General features: G+C 37.9%; 1 protein-coding gene across 4 annotated transcripts; it reads left to right on the forward strand.

The window, feature by feature from the left end:
* The first annotated feature begins 120 nt into the window (after window positions 1-120).
* LOC129308776 (protein S-acyltransferase 24-like) lies at window positions 121-16,660 on the forward strand. 4 transcript variants are annotated; one of them, XM_054950129.1, is made up of 13 exons: window positions 121-490; window positions 1,119-1,259; window positions 1,604-1,716; window positions 2,921-3,000; window positions 3,142-3,305; window positions 4,550-4,688; window positions 4,818-4,917; window positions 12,876-12,936; window positions 13,084-13,161; window positions 13,309-13,407; window positions 14,676-14,754; window positions 14,847-14,995; window positions 15,575-16,660. In XM_054950129.1, exons 1-13 carry the CDS (start codon window positions 221-223, stop codon window positions 16,028-16,030), a joined length of 1,929 nt encoding a protein of 642 aa, XP_054806104.1. In that variant the 5' UTR covers window positions 121-220; the 3' UTR covers window positions 16,031-16,660. The 4 variants fall into 4 exon arrangements, with proteins under 4 accessions (XP_054806104.1, XP_054806107.1, XP_054806106.1 ...); XM_054950132.1 differs by having other exon boundaries at window positions 14,676-14,736; XM_054950131.1 differs by having other exon boundaries at window positions 12,879-12,936.
* The last annotated feature ends 405 nt before the right edge of the window (window positions 16,661-17,065 follow it).

Here is a 17,065-nt window from a genome sequence, read left to right on the forward strand (position 1 = left end):
TGAGGACAGCTTTTTAACTTTTTAACGTTTTTATGTAAATATTTGTATTTTGGTCTTTTAATAAAATAAAAATAGTAAGAGAGAAGATTACAGTACGGCTTCATGAAATTCAGTGGCATTATCTGCCCATCCTCAACTCTACGTAGGTCCGCTTCTGAAGGCACCCTCGAAAAACAAGAAGTCAGCATGGACGTGGTCTATTCAAGAGTGATTGAGAGACATGTCATCCGAGATCGAGGTCGTTGAAGAGATCCAGTATCGGAATCTGCAACCTGCGGTTTCCGGCACTGCGTCCGGCGGTGATGAATTGGGGGAGGTAAGCTTGCGGAACGATGTCTACACCGCTGCGACTTATGGGGATTTGGACAAGCTTCATAGATTGGTAGAGCAGGAGGGTTGCTCCGTGTCGGTGCCCGATGGGCTCGGATACTACGCCCTCCAGTGGGCTGCGCTTAACAATCATACTGCCGCTGCTCAATACATCATTGAGGTTTGTTGAATTGCGTTTGATTTATTATCATTTGAGCTTTTCTCATTCTGCAGCTTCCTAGTATTCCACATTCCCTTTGGCATATTTCAATTTCGACAACATTTTTTCCCGATCGTTATGGGGAAGATTTGGCTTGTACAATGTTCTTATGAGTATGACTGCATCTGGATTCTGCACTTACCGAGTTTGATTGATAATTAAGGATTTATACATTGGCCGAGGAAAAAAAAAAGATAGTTAAGGATTTGTACAAAAAGAGAAGTTGTTGCTGGTGTTTTCAGTCCTCGAACTTTTAACAATTATCCTTCTCTCTGCTTCTTAGTCATCTGTTTGGGATTTGCGTAATCTCATGCGACTAGATGTTCATTTAAGGGGAGAGATAAATATATAACAATTTATAACAAAAAAGAAATAACAGTTTTGTGCCTATCTCTCTCTTCACATAACTGTCATCCATACCCATCTGCTCTTTACAGCATGTAAAATCACTTATACATTGATGCTATTAAGTGTATTATCCATATTTTCCATGATGGGGAATGTTACTTTCAATCCATCTATGCAATATGTGAAACTAATTTGTGGTTTTAAAATCAGCTCAAAATATATTTGATGTATTGATTGCCAGCATGGAGCAGATGTGAACGCAACAGATCATGCCGGCCAGACAGCATTACATTGGAGTGCAGTAAATGGTGCCATCCAGGTTGCAGAGCTTTTGCTCCAAGAAGGTGCACGAGCTAGTGCTGCTGATATGAATGGGTATCAGGTTAGTTTTATTTGTTCCCTTTTTATCATTCAAAATAACGTTGAGAATCTCACGTAATAAATTGTTAGGTGGTAGTGCGGGAAGTCTATTGGACGCATTGTAAGTGACAATTAAGTTAGTCACTATGCTGATACGAGCAATTATTTGTTTCATAGAACTAGCAATATACATTTTAATATTTATTCCATAAAATATTCATTCCATCTATCAATAACTGCAAAGTGATGTAAATATACTTGCACAAGCTAAAATTGGATGTCCCTAATTTATTTTCGCCTGGAGCACAAGTATTTCTGTAGAATGGCGGTTCTACTAAATAAGTAAATATATTAAACTTTTCACAGACAACGCATGTTGCAGCTCAATTCGGTCAGACAGCTTTGCTCTACCACATTGTTTCAAAATGGAATGCTGACCCTGATGTTCCTGATAATTATGGAAGAAGCCAATTGCATTGGTAATTCAGAATTATATTCACCCACTTTTTCTATTGTTATGATTCACTGATTGAAAAGGTATCCCCCCCTATATGTTGCATACTTCTCTTTCGAAAATAGCCTGTTTTTGCGTTTAGTAAGTTTTGAATCCGTCAAATACCTTCTTTTAACATAAAATTTGGTTTGAACTCTCGATGAATATATTTCTGATAGAATTAAGGGAATCATATAGTGTTACAATTCGAAGTTAAATGTGGTGTGCCACCGTCAGGCATAAACTAGAGAATTGCCTGTAGCTTTCTGTCCTAATACTTCCAATCTCCCTGGAAACTGTTAATTTTTGGGTATTACGCATTGCATGGTTCTCTCAGTTGTAAAAGCTGGGAAGAAAGGCAGAATAGTGACTACAACAATTGTGTAGAAAATTTAAATCTAATGAATATGTATGAAGGAGTTGATCACATTATTAAGTTGTGTCAAATCTTTGGTGGAGCTTATGTGGATTAATGGATCACTTGATTTAAGTGAGCGGCTTAAAGTGATGCATTAAATTGAATATATTAGAAGCACATTTAATGTGCATGGAATGATGTTTAGTGAATGATGAGTCTGATTATGAAACGTGTTTTTTGCTACAGGTAGCAAGTTTAATTTAAAAAATGATAACAAGTACTCAGAATGTTAGTATTTCTAGAAACTTTTAAATTGAAAATGAATGGTCACTTATGCTTTATTTTTTTAATTTCTTTTTATATACATACATACATACATACATATATATATATATATATATATATATTCATTTTTTACTACATTGAATAAGCTTGCTGGTTGTGTTCATTAATGAATGTGATGTAATTTACTTCTGTTTTGTAATATTGTCCATTATGAAAGAAATGTTCAAATTAGATCCTAGGTGTGTCACCCAAAGGTAGCATACAGAATTTATTTTGTATTTAAATAGTTGAACATTGTTTTTTCCTTACTACATGTTCACTTCTTCTTAAAATTTGGAGGTGGCTTTTTGGTTTGATTTTACACATCTTTATTTCTTTGTTATGATAAATTTAATTTTTCTTAACCGGTTTCACCTGAATGCCCAAAGGATAAAAGGAAAACGAAAGAAATCCTGTCCCTACATTTTGAATGCTCTGCTTAACTAAAATGGTTGTTTCACAGATTAAGACGTTGAGAAAACTCCTTCCTTTTTGGTTTGAATATCAGGGCTGCATACAAAGGCTTTGGTGATTGCATTCGTCTTCTGATTTTCCTAGATGCACATAGGGGGCGGCAGGACAATGAGGGCAAGTTTAATGCTCTAATCTGAATTTCCTCCTGTATATTGTTGTTCTAAAATAGTATAAGCATTGATATTTATATGGGGTGAATCTATTCTTTATTTTTGAAGCTTTTTAGTAATTTTTATTTCCTGTAATTTTACTCAGGTCGCACTCCTCTCCATTGGGCTGCTTTCAGGGGTAATTTGGAGGCATGTACTGTGCTAGTATGGGCTGGCAAGAAAGAGGACCTCGTTGTTTCTGATAATACTGGCCTTACTCCTGCACAGCTTGCTTCTGATAAGAATCATAGACAAGTTGCTTTCTTCCTCGTAGGTGTTTTATAATTAAAATATTTGTCTATTTGTCTATTTGTTTATTCATTTAAATTACCCTCTTTTGTTTCTTGCTGATTGAGTTTTTTGGGGCTTATTTTTCCTTTGTTACTGGTAGTTGTTTTATAAAGAATGTCTAAGTACAAATTGATGAAAACGATTATGTGCTCATCAATTCCCTTTTTTCTCTTTGCAAAGTCATAACTTTTGAATAGATATGTATTGGGAAAATTTTTCATAACTTCATTTGAATATCTTCTAGGGAACTTGGACACCCTTTCTTTTTATAGTCTGTTCTTATAATTTGAGGATGTGTCTGTAGATGTGTTTTTAGATATACTGTATTCTTCATGTGAACATATAGAACTCTGCCTAATTATACATGGCACTGTTTGTTCAGATCTTAGGGTGCATATTTAGCATTTTGTATTTGAGGTGCTTATGTGGAGCTCTTAAGTGTGCTGATGAAAACAGTCAGTATTCACATTGTTATCCTGGAGATGCATATTTTTTCTGTCTGGTGTTATTGATGCGATTTTTTTTACTCTTCCATATTACATATGGGATATTTGAATCACAGGAGTGATGATAATATTGCATATTCACATTTGGATTATCTTATGAATGTTTACTTATTTTTGCTAAAACTTCCAGCAATACCAATGACGTATTTTTACTTTTATCATTCAGAGAATGTTTGGATAAATGAGCGAGTAATGCCTATCATGTGCAAAAGCACCTTGAGATCTTAATCAATCACTTACAAAGCTGTTTTGTCCACAAAATTCCCAATGGCACAACTGAGCAACCTTTGCAACATGCAATGGTCATTTCATTCTGAAAAATATGTAAATTGCTGAAAGTCCAAAAACTGCCTTCTCACTAAGTACTGCGTAGTGGCTGATAATAAGGTCATGTACCATTATAAGAATCTCTTGCCTATTTTGTGTGGGTGTAATTGTTTGGAGTAAGAGATGTACTTGGTATGTTTGAAAGAGGGAGGTACCTTATGATTATGTCTTTTTATTGTTTTTTTCTCTCGTCCGTTATTTTTTCCTAAATGAATGAACCTGGTTATACTTCATTAAAGTAAGATGCATCTGAAGATATAAAATTCTTTTCCAATATTGCCGCCATTTGTACTGATGCCACAGTTGCTGAGCATTTCCCCTTGCTGAGGTTTGTTTTTCGGAACAAGAATGAATAGGAGGTTTTATTGTGATGCTAAATATGTTCTATAGGGTAATGCCAGAAGGTTGCTTGGTAGGCGCTATGATGGTAATAGCCGCCTTGGAAAAGTCTCCAAATTAGGACTTGCTCCTGTACTTTGGTGTATTATTTTTGTGCTCCTGGTCACCTATATTCACTCGGTCATCTTGGGTATCTATCTTGCCTGTATTTCTTCGACAATTTTTGTAATAATAATAGTACTTTTTTGTTATGTTTCTTCTATTTTTTTTTTTTTGGGTTACATGTTTCTTCTAATTTTTATTCTTACAATTTCTACAGCAACAAATCTGCCAAAACGAACAGCTGCCTCTGGTCTTCTTGCATGGCTTGGAGTTTTCCTTGCAACTGCTGGATCATTCATGTTTTACAGGTGTAGCAGGTAGGTAAACTGGGTTTAAAAACAATCAGTTCTCACAAGCATCGTAGTTGAATAACCATTCAAACTGTATACTGGGAGGCTAATTTTTTCAATCATGAATTATAAACTGTGTTGAACTATGTTGTCTAGAGACAAAAATAATTTGAATTGTATTTTACAGAAATTTATACCATCAAAATGTGCTCAAATAATAATTTCAAAGAGGGAACCAGAAAATTTTAAATTATAAGACTCAGAATACAAAATCACTTGCAATAATAATAATAACCCAATAATTATCTAATTGATAACTAACACAAGTTCTCGAATTAAAAAGTTGTGCAAAATTAGTCATTTTCCTATTAGTTGTGGCTGATGTCATCCCTATTGTTGCCATCTTCAAGAAGACAATTCTGCCATCCTTTTCGTTACGTCGATAACCATCATCGTTGATTTCTTTTTCAACATTAACTTGCATGTAAATTCCTTTTCCTTTTTCTTTCTTGTTCGAAATAAGATTTCATGGACCTATATGTAGACATGTAATTACAATGAGTAATTAATATGAAAACTTTAAAAATCAGAAAAAACATGTTTAAGATTGCTAGTGCAATTAATGTTACCTATCTTCCTCCTGTTACTTGGGCCTCCAAATTATCATGGACAAGATCAACTTCTTCCTTAAAAAAATGAGACATCTCATGATGAGTGATGATTTCCAAACCCTACTGTTTTCACTGGTATATTTCACAATATTTAAATAGGGGCTCTTCGCCAAATTAAATGGCCACACATTTCCATATAATCATATACAATATCCCTAACTGTTAGATCTCTATCCTTCAACATTTCATTAATTGTTAGTTGCTTTATATTATTAGGCTTAGAGGAGACGGAGGCACATCTCCCACTTCCTTTGTCTTGGATCCCTTCTTTTGCATCTTATTTTCTTGACTTTCTTTATCATTCAAGCATAATAATATCATCATTTCCTCGTGTGTTCTGGCTGGATTGTTTTTCATCCTGCGTGCCCCTCCCTTCATTATTTTGGGCAACAATTACATTTAACATTATTTCAAGAGATTCATTGGTGATCCCAAGGCTTGTTGTTGTTGTTGTTTGTTTGTTTGTTTGGATCCATAGCTGACAATAAGAGCAAAAATTAAAAACCGCTTATGATCTACCACGTCCAAATTCTGATTTAATTGCTTTTGTGCCAAACCAAACGTACAATGGCAAAATGCGATGCAAAGGACAAATGAGCATTGCTTTTGGCTGAAATTTGTAAATATTTGATAGAACCTGCAAATAAAACAATAGAATAGAGAAGAAATTTGATAGTATTCCTCTATTACGATGGGAAAATGTAGAAGAATACACACACTAATCACTCTACGGAATGTCTCTCACACTCAACAGGATAAGACGAACTCTCAAAGACAAGGAAACAACCCTCATAGCCTGGTTTTCAAGAGACTATGTCCTCTCCTCACAAAAGAAAACTCTTGCCTATCTGCACCCACTCCCTACAGCCCTTTTACGTGCTACCACTATCTGACAAGTCAGTACATTCGTTACCCAGTATTATTCCCATCGTGCCCTCTTCCTTTGTACTGCAGAGCCCTGACTATTCTGGTCCGGGCTCTTGTAAACTTGGCCCTGTTTCTTGGCAGGAGGGCCATCAATATTGAACTGGGATTTTTGTGAAGAACATGCTTCTATGATTTTTTACGTAGGACTTATTTATTTTTTTCCCCTTTAAAATTGCAAACCTATTGGCCCTATCGTGGATTGGGAAATTGATGCACAGCGATCAATTGAAAAGAGTTGTTTCGACAAATGAGGTTTTCTTCACTGCGCCGCAGTCTTGACTCATGTCATGAGGGCCTGGTGTTGTGAAACGGAAAGAGCAGAATGAAATGGAACGAGCAGAAACGAGCTGAAACAGAAGGCACACACATAATGAAGCAGAAAACGGGAGACACACATAATGGAGCATCATAAACTCTTTGTAACCGCCCCTTAATTTCTGTAACCCCCCTTTAAATTTGTATGGTTCAGTTTCACGAATTCTAAGACTATAAATAGGACCCTTGTGGCTGTGAAAGAGGCAGACTTGAAAGAATAAGAATTGCTTGTTGTTCATTCGGTTTCTGTGCCATTTGGGTATCAGAGCTGGTCCAAAGAGCGAGAGAGTGAGTTACAGTTGAGAAAGTACACCGGAAAGAAGAGAGATTCAGAGGAGGAGTCCCTGACGTCTTCGCGTTTTACAAACCAGGCATTTTCTCAGAAAACTAACATCACCATCGTGCTCAGGAGGTCCGAAAACGTGGAACAAGAGGTTTCCCGTCACCAGAAACCAACGCACGCGCCGCCACGCGTCACCGTCGGAAGACCACGCGCCTCGCCGCCGGTCCACGCGCTTTCACGCGCCATCTTAAGGTTGAAGACGCTGACGTCAGCTGCCACGTCAGCATTCTGACCGGTCAACGACATGTCAGCCCAGTAGTTTGCTGCCACGTGTCACAGTCGCCATGTCACTATACCCAGTTAGCCAACTTTTCAGAAATTACATTTTCGCCCTAAATCTTTCAGTAATTCCAAATTTGCCCCTATTTTTTATGAAATTTCATATTGACCCCCAAATTTTTCCGAAATGCCATTTTAACCCCTAAACTTTCCTGAAATTACACTTTGGCCCCTTGATTTTACCTGAATTCCATTTTAACCCTTATATTTTTCATAAATTTCAATTTGACCCATCATTCTTCTAGAATCGCTATTTTACCCCCTAGACAGTCCAAAATCCCCATTTTGCCCCTAGCCTTTTGAAAAAAATTTCACTTTACCCCTATATCCTTCAACGTTTTCAATCGCACCCCAATCTTTATCCCTAGCCTTGACACTTATCCAAAATGCCTCCAAGACGTAGACATGTGCACGAGGTTGAGATGGAAGAGTTGAGACGTAGGATACGAGAATTGGAAGCCACTGTGGAATTGCAGCAAACTCTGTTAAACAACAACAGAGAAAACTTAGAGAGAGATTCGGGAAGCAGTAGTTCGTCATCTACTGACAACCGCCGCCGCCCACGACAACAACAATTCCGCCCTAATGACATCAAGGTTGACATTCCTGAATTCGAGGGAAGGCTCCAGCCAGACGAGTTTGTAGATTGGCTGCAAACTGTTGAACGAGTATTTGAATACAAGGAGATTCCAGATGCATAGAAAGTCAAAATTGTCGCCCTCAAACTCAAGAAACATGCTTCTATTTGGTGGGAAAACCTCAGACGGAAGCGAGAACGTGAGGGAAAGCGCAAGATTGAAACCTAGGAGAAAATGAAACGCCAGCTCACCAGAAAATTTTTACCAGATCATTACCACCAGGATAATTTTATCCAGTTGCAAAATCTTCGACAGAGATCTTTATCTGTAGAAGAATTACTAGAGAGTTTGAACAACTCATGATGAAGTGTGATATTCAGGAGAAGGAGGAGCAAACAATAGCTCGGTACCTTGCAGGCTTAAACACAGATATCAGTCGTCCAGTCTAGCTTCAACAATATTGGACCTTGGATGATGTCATCCGTCTGGCCGTGCGTGTTGAGAAGCAGATGCCCAAGAGATCCACTTTCCAACCTTCATCCTCTAGGAGTTATCCAGAAGGCTGTAAAGCAGAATTTCAGCAGACCAACTCCTCAAGCAAGCCACAACCTACTGCTATGCGCAAACCACTATCCAATGCTGCCAACGAATCTGGTTCTAAAGCAATCAAATGCTTTAAATGCCAAGGATTTGGCCACATTGCTGCGGACTGTCCTACACGAAGCGTTGTCACCATTCGAGAAGGATCAGGGTATGAAGCACTTGAAGAAGATGAGGAGGACGATGAGTTCTACGGCACTGATCCCGTATATGACGAGGGGTCACACCTGCTGATCAAGGAGAAGCATTGGTGCTTAGAAGAAGCCTGCATACAACAATAGTCAAAGAAGAACCTTGGCTACGATGCAACATTTTTCACACTCGTTGCACGGCCCAAGGAAAAGTTTGCAATGTTATCATTGACAGTGGAAGCTGTGAAAATGTAGTATCTGACTACATGGTGGAGAAATTGAAGTTGCCAACACAAGATCATCCGCAACCTTACAAGCTTCACTGGCTCAATAAAGGGAATGAGGTAAAAGTTTCTAAACAATACCTTGTGACCTTTTCTATTGGGAATCGATATTGTGATGAAGTTTTATGTGATGTTGTTCCTATGGATGCATGCCACCTTCTCTTGGGGAGGCCATGGCAATATGACCGACATGCTATGCACAACGGGCGAGCGAACACTTATTCTTTTACGAAAGATGGTGTCAAGTTCACACTAGCGCCTCTACCACCCAATGAGATTAACCAATCTTCAAGGGAATCTAGTGTTTCTAAGCCGTTAGTGTCTTTGTTGACTAAGGAGGAATTCAAGGTGTCAAAATCCGAAGCCCAAATGATGAGTATTATTCTGGTGCTTGAGGTGAACGACGAGACGGCCAATCCACCTGGAGTCATTCTGTTATTGTCAGAATTTCCAGATGTAATATCCGATGAGATACCACCAGGGTTGCCTCCAATGCGAGACATACAGCATGCCATTGACTTCGTTCCAGGAGCAGTCATTCCTAATAAGCCTGCTTATAGGATGAGTCCCCAGGAACATGCCGAAGTCCAACGGCAAGTTGAAGAGTTGTTGAAGAAAGGGTTAGTTCGAGAAAGTATCAGCTCTTGTGCTGTACTTGTTCTTCTAGTACCTAAGAAGGATGGAAGTTGGAGAATGTGCATTGACTGTCGAGCCGTCAACAAGATCACTATTAAGTATCGGTTTTCGATACCTCGGCTTGATGATATGCTGGACCAATTGCATGGTGCCACTACTTTCTCCAAAATTGACCTTCGTAGTGGGTACCATCAAATCAGAATTCGGCCAGAAGATGAGTGGAAGACCGCTTTCAAGACCAGAGATGGCTTGTACAAGTGGAATGTGATGCCTTTTGGGTTAACAAATGCCCCTAGCACATTTATGCGCTTGATGAATCAGGTATTGAGACCCTTCATTGGTAAATTTGTTGTTGTGTACTTTGACGATATTCTTATTTACAGTAAGAATCAAGAAGAGCATTTAGATCACTTGCGACAAGTTTTGCAAGCCTTGCGTGAGCAGAAGCTTTATGCAAATCTCAAGAAGTGCACCTTCCTCACCAACGAAGTTGTGTTCTTGGGTTACATCATTACCGCGGAAGGTGTTCGCGTTGATCCAAGCAAAGTTGCAGCCATTGACAGCTGGCCAATTCCAAAATCTATCCAGGAGGTTCGAAGCTTCCACGGATTAGCTTCTTTCTACAGGAGGTTCATCTGTAATTTTAGCTCAATTGCCGCACCACTTACAGACTGCACCAAAGGAGAGAAGTTTCAGTGGACAGAGTAAGCTCAGAAAAGCTTTGAGGAGCTTAAGAAGAAGTTGACCGAAGCTCCAGTCCTAGCTCTTCCTAATTTTGACCAAGTATTTGAAGTTAGCTGTGATGCTTCTAACACTGACATTGGTGCTGTCTTAAGCCAGGAGGGCCATCCCATTGCCTTTTTTAGTGAGAAGCTCAATGATGCCAAGCTCAGATATTCTACCTATGACAAGGAATTCTATGCCATTGTCCGAGCTCTTCAATATTGGAGTCATTATCTCCTAAATAAAGAGTTCATACCTTTTTCGGATCATGAGGCTCTCAAGTATTTGAATTCCCAGCAGAAGATCAGCCGCAGACATGCTCGTTGGAGTGAACTCTTACAGTCTTATCCATTCCTTATCAAACATAAGGCTGGAACTCTGAACTCCGTAGCTGATGCCCTTAGTAGTCGCCATGTGCTACTTACAACACTGCAAACCAAGGTTGTTGGATTTGACCTTATCAAAGAGTTGTATCAGGATGATCCTGATTTCCAAGGAGTGTGGGAAGCAACCGTAAATCAATCTTTCCACCAGTTTTATAGGCATGATGGTTTTTATTTCGAGGTAAAACCCTCTGTATGCCACGGGGTTCCTCAAGAGAAGCCATAATTTGGGAAGCACATGATGGTGGATTAGCTGGACATTTTGGATGGGATAAAACAGTTGATCTGGTGAAGGAGAACTTTTACTGGCCTCGACTTGAACGGGATGTCAACAGGCATATACAAAGATGCAGAATTTGTCACTTGGCTAAATCCAAGAGTCAGAATACCGGACTATACATGCCTCTGCCAATTCCAGAAGCACCGTGGGAAGATATAACTATGGATTTTGTTCTAGGTTTACCACGGACTCAAAGGCAAAAAGATTCTATCATGGTAGTTGTGGATCGTTTCTAAAAAATGGTCCATTTCATCCCATGGCAGAAGACCAATGATGCTGTTCAAGTAGCAGACTTGTACTTTAAGGAGATTGTGCGTCTTCATGGCATTCCTAAAACTATCACTTCTAACCGTGATGTGAAGTTTCTTAGCCACTTTTGGTAGATGCTATGGAAGAAGATGGGAACTAAGCTCCAATTTAGCAGCGCTAGTCATCCCTAGACAGATGGTCAAACTGAAGCTATAAATAGAATTCTTGGTAATCTTCTTCGCAGTTTGTGGGGAAGAATTTGAAGCAGTGGGATCTTATTCTTGCTCAAGTTGAGTTTGCTTATAATAACTCTGTCAATCAAGCAACTGGGAAGTGTCCATTTGAAGTTGTTTATGGCACTCGTCCCCTTAGTCCACTAGACTTGAGCCCTTCACTTGATAAGCAGCAATACAGCTTTGATGCTGACCAAAGGGCTAAGGAAATTAAGAAGTTGCATGAGCAAGTCCGCGAGCGAATCCAAAAGCAGAATTTGAGATACAAAGCTCAATGTGACAAGCATCGAAGACAGTAGACTTTTAAGGTAGGAGATTTGGTTTGGATACATCTACGAAAGGAATGATTTCCTAAACAGCCAAACACCAAGTTGTCTCCAAGAGCTGATGGTCCGTTCAAGATAGTGCAAAGGATCAACAACAATGCTTACAAGGTGGAATTACCTGGTTCTTATGGTGTATCTGCCACCTTCAATGTCGCTGATTTATCTCCATATGTTGATGAAGATGATGAATTTGACTCGAGGGCGAGTTCTTCCCAACCCGAGGAGGATGAAACGGAAAGAGCAGAAACGAGCTGAAACGGAAGGCACACACATAATGAAGCAGAAAACGGGAGACACACAAATGGAGCATCATAAACTCTTTGTAACCGCCCCTTAATTTCTGTAACCCCCTTTTAAATTTGTATGGTTCAGTTTCACGAATTCTAGGATTAAAAATAGGACCCTTGTGGCTGTGAAAGAGGCAGACTTGAAAGAATAAGAATTGCTTGTTGTTCATTCGGTTTCTGTGCCATGTTGCTTAAGGAAACAATGTTGTTTCAATTGAAAAAGGAGGATCTCGTTTCAGTAGTGGGTTCTCCATGTCATTTGTTATTATTGTGAAGTAGTATTTTAGTTGTTTGGGAGAACTGAATTTTATCATGCAGCTACTCACACAACTCACAAAAAGTACAACTCGAAGTATAGTTAGGAAATATTTTCACTACGCAGTGTGGAACTGTGAATCATAAAAGTTAAATGGAAATGATGTTTTCTACATATCTGTCTGACAGACTTGTTAATTTGAGAGGGTTGGGAAAAGTCAGATGATTGGTATTTCTTATTAATATATTGCTAATGGTATATCTGTTTCAACCTTCATGCAATTATGCATTGTCAAAGGTTATTCTCCATGTGTTGGCCCTGTAAAAAAAGGGATTATCCTCTATGAAGCAGTTTAGGGTAAATGTGAATTTTTTTGCTTGCATGTTATCCTCGATGAAAAAAAAAAAAAATCCTGGGACTGAGAGATTTATTAGTGTTCAATTGCCTTATTATTATACTTCATTTGCTTTCTCTTGTCTTTTAGCAGCAAAGATCCCGGTTTCATCAGAATGAACGTGCATGACTCTGAGAATAACAAAGATGATGTGAGTATTTTTCTTTTCTTTTGAATTTCTATTTAGATTTCATTTTCTCCCAGAAATTATCATTTTCTTCTTCTTTTGTTTTATGTTCGAGTACTATAAAGATCTAGTATACACTATCAATTATGTATTACAAATAATTTGTGGCAGGAACCTCTCTTAAAGATTGAGATAAATCATCCTGCATTGCTTGCTGGAAATTGGTCCCATCTTTGTGCAACATGCAAGGTTCTCTCTGCTTTATTTAGATTGTCAGACCTCTTACTATGAAGAATTATTCTCCAGCAATCTCTGACTTGCACACACTCAAATGCACATGCTCATCTTTCTCTTGCTTTATACGACTCATGCGCATTTTAATGTTTTTTCCTTTAGATTGTCAGGCCCCTTCGTGCAAAGCACTGTTCTACCTGTAATCGTTGTGTGGAACAATTTGATCATCATTGTCCTTGGGTATCTAATTGCATCGGCAAGGTATTTTCTAAATAAGTGCTTGGGCAATTTGTTTGACATGTACTATTTGAACTTCTTTAACCTTAAATTATTCTTTTCATTTTGATTTGATTTAAAGGGGGAATGGTCAAAAAAGAAAAAAAAATAGTGTTAGACATTTAAAACAATTTAAAATAAGTGCTAGGGTAATTTGTCTGAAATGTTGTGTCTAGCAAGGACAACAAATTATTTTTTATGCACCATTTCACCGCCAGTAATTAAAAGCAACAACTTAAGATGATTCAAAATATAGTTGATGACTGAATATTTGGAAAATCAACCTACATTTAAGACAATCTTAACGTCAAACACTTAAATTGTAAAATGAATCTATGCTCATGAAAGTTTGAGCCTATGCTTCATCATAAGATATCTAAATTGATTCCTCTCCTTCAAATGCAACATCGTCATAAAGATCATTATTAGGCAATCCCTGAAGTACCTTTTACGAGATTTGTTGGATCATTAACCATATCAAGAGAATTGGAAGGAATGATGTCATTGACCACTCTGCTATTTGTTAATGGTATCATGAGAATTAAATCACCTCAAACCCTTACTTCATTTACTCTGAATCATTTAATTTTGGTTGTACAGGGATGGTTTGATTAAATCTCTTGGTAGCCTCCGCAAAATCACTTAACTTTGGGTTGTTGGTGCTCTATTTTTATGTATGCAAACTGCAGCTGCACAAAATAGCTCTTGTTGCATAGCAATAATGCAGGCTAATGAAAGTTGAAAAACTACAAATGTAGCCCGGTGCTAGGAGCCATGGCATGCTATATAAAAGTACCAATGATTATGATTTCACTGTGGTACCTCAAGTATACATTATAAACTATGCCTCTTATTAATAAATTCACCTTGCTACTCTAAGAGGGGGAAAAAATCCTTTTTTATACATTTTTATTTGGTGGTGGATTTAGTAGCAGTTTTTATTTGTCGATTTTGGGAGAATTGATTGAGCTTGTGAGTGAAAATGTAGTTGAAAGTTATAAATATAGTTTTTTTTCTCCCCTGAGAAGGTCTATATGAGATTTTCTGTGACTAAACATGATATACGAAATCACTTTGGAAAGTTAGTTTGGACTGTCAGTCTTATCTCAATCCTTCTTGTAAAGGTATCGAGGTGAATGGTTACTAATCCTAATACTATCTAATGAAATGCCAACTTCTCTTCTTCATTTCCGATTTCCTGGTTTTGCAATTTTTTTTTTAATTTAGTTCTCTGCAATTTTTTTAATATGCAGCGGAACAAATGGGAATTCTTTGTTTTTCTCGTTCTTGAAGTTTTAGCAATGTTGATCACTGGTGGAGTTACTCTTACGAGTTTGTGAAACTTTGACTTGTGATAACTTCCTTTTTATTCCTCATTCTTTTTTGGTTTAAGTTACCAATGGGAACTCATTTTTTGTGTACAGGAATATTAACTGATCCACTTGCTCCTTCATCATTTGGTGCACGGATTCAATTTGCATTTACACATCTTGTGGGGGCTACATCATTTCTAGCTGTTGATTTTTTCCTCTTCTTTAATGTGTTATTCATGACAGTTGTCCAAGCTAATCAGGTATGTATTGAAGTCTCATTCAGTATTATGTGTAGATTAAGAATGCTGGCATACCTGTGGAAAGCCACTGATTTTGTGGAACCATATTGTTCATCACAAATTTCAATTTCCCTTGTTCACATTCTGTTTGTTAATCACTGTTGGTGCAAGTTGCAGTAGCTTTGCAGTCTCGATTGTAATTGTCTGTAGTTTGACTTAAATCAATGTCATATCACTGGGGATCTAAAAATTTTGAAAAACAAAGCTTTTGAGTTCTCATAACCTTGCATAATATTATTCTTCGGAGACTTTGAGTCTGAAGCTTGGTTAAAAGTTGCTGCAGCTTTGTTTCCTTCTCTATGAATTTGATGTGGTTTGATGTTGATTAATACGAACCATGTGATCAAGGATCCACAAGGAAGTACCTTAATCAAAAAACAAAGAATAATACTTGTAAATTCCTGCTCATGATGCTATAATTCAATTCTTATTTTAAAACATCTTGTATGTATGCTTTTCTCATTTATGTAAACGCAAAGGGATTGATCTCGCTGTCCTCTTGAGTTTATTTTTACATGTATTATCTTTTGCTTCCTGCAGATATCACAAAATATTACAACAAATGAAATGGCAAACGCAGTGCGATATAGCTACCTTAGAGGTGCGGGCGGTAGGTTCAGAAATCCATATGATCATGGGATCAAGAAGAATTGTACAGATTTCTTCATCAATGGATCCAATGAAGATGTGCAGTTAATTGAAGAATCGGATAACTCTGAGGGTATAGGAATGATAAACATCTCAAGGATCTCAAGCCTAGCCAACGGAGACTCACATTCTTACATTGCAAAGAGCAACGGCCATACTGTCATTAATGTTGGTTCCAGAAGCGCCAGCTCTAATTCGCACCATGCTCGTGCTCATCTCAGTCATGGCAATTGTCATGCTCATTGCTCTCGTTGTTGCCACAATGGCAAAACAAAAAATGAGAGTGTTCCTCTGGGCTTAGGTCATGGTCTTGGTTGGAACACCGGATCTGGTGCATCCTCATCATGATAATTACTTGTCTGGCTTCATACGAAAGTGTAACGTACCATAGGCATGCATCTGGGTTAGTTTTTTGGTCAATTCTATTTATTGTGGCTCTAATCCACCACCCAGGGTGCAATTTTGTGGCGTTGTATTTTTCTTCTCTTCTATCAGGGCCTATTTACAGTCTGTGAAATCAAGTGACCTAACTTGACTTCCTGATAAAGTGCTTTTGTTTCTTTAGCATGTTAGGAGACAAGATCGAGGAACTTTTGTGAGTCATCGAGGGAATAGAAATGAATTGTTCCTTATGGATTGGAATAAACAAGGAAAAAAAAAAGAGAAATAGAAAGTCATGTATCATCTTCATCCCACTGATTCAGAACAACGAAGAAATAATACTTTATTGTTGTCTAGCTAGTCATAGTGAATGTAATACATACATTAATTTGTAAGTTAGCCTTTTTTTTTTTTTTTTGGTTCACTTTGAGGTTAATATCAATGTATTCTGTCTTCTGACTTCTGAGTCTCAGCCAAGTTCTCTTATCCTTTTTACATGTACTGAAAATTATGGTTCACTGGTTATTTAACATCAAGCAAGGATGTTACATTAGATTTGCAGCTTAAATGCATAGAGGGTCACTGCTGAGTAACTTATCTGACTCGACTCTGTTGTCATTTTTCAAATGCAAAGGTTACATTGTCGAAAACAGATCAAACCAAATTCACCAAAGGTATGAATCCTGCACGTACACTTAAAACTATGAATCAATGGACTCCCTAACACCATTGATTCCAGTTTCTTCGGGAAAGCATAATGAGTGTGATTTTGCCTTGCTTTTGATGGCTGGTCTGGAAGCCAATCCATACGATGCATTTCAGATACTCTTGATGAAGCCTTTTACTGCGCTGAACATGCTCGAAGCTGAAGACGATATCATGTTGTTATGTTTTGGGAAACTCAAGTAAAAGATTTATATAAGAATATTTAATACTAATATGAAGTTAGCTATAATACAAGATAACTGCCATAAGATACAAGATAATCAGGTGAAGATGATG

This window comes from Prosopis cineraria, unplaced genomic scaffold, assembly GCF_029017545.1.
Source record: "Prosopis cineraria cultivar Desert tree isolate PC_DT_omini unplaced genomic scaffold, ASM2901754v1 PC4, whole genome shotgun sequence".
Classification (NCBI taxonomy): domain Eukaryota; kingdom Viridiplantae; phylum Streptophyta; class Magnoliopsida; order Fabales; family Fabaceae; genus Prosopis; species Prosopis cineraria.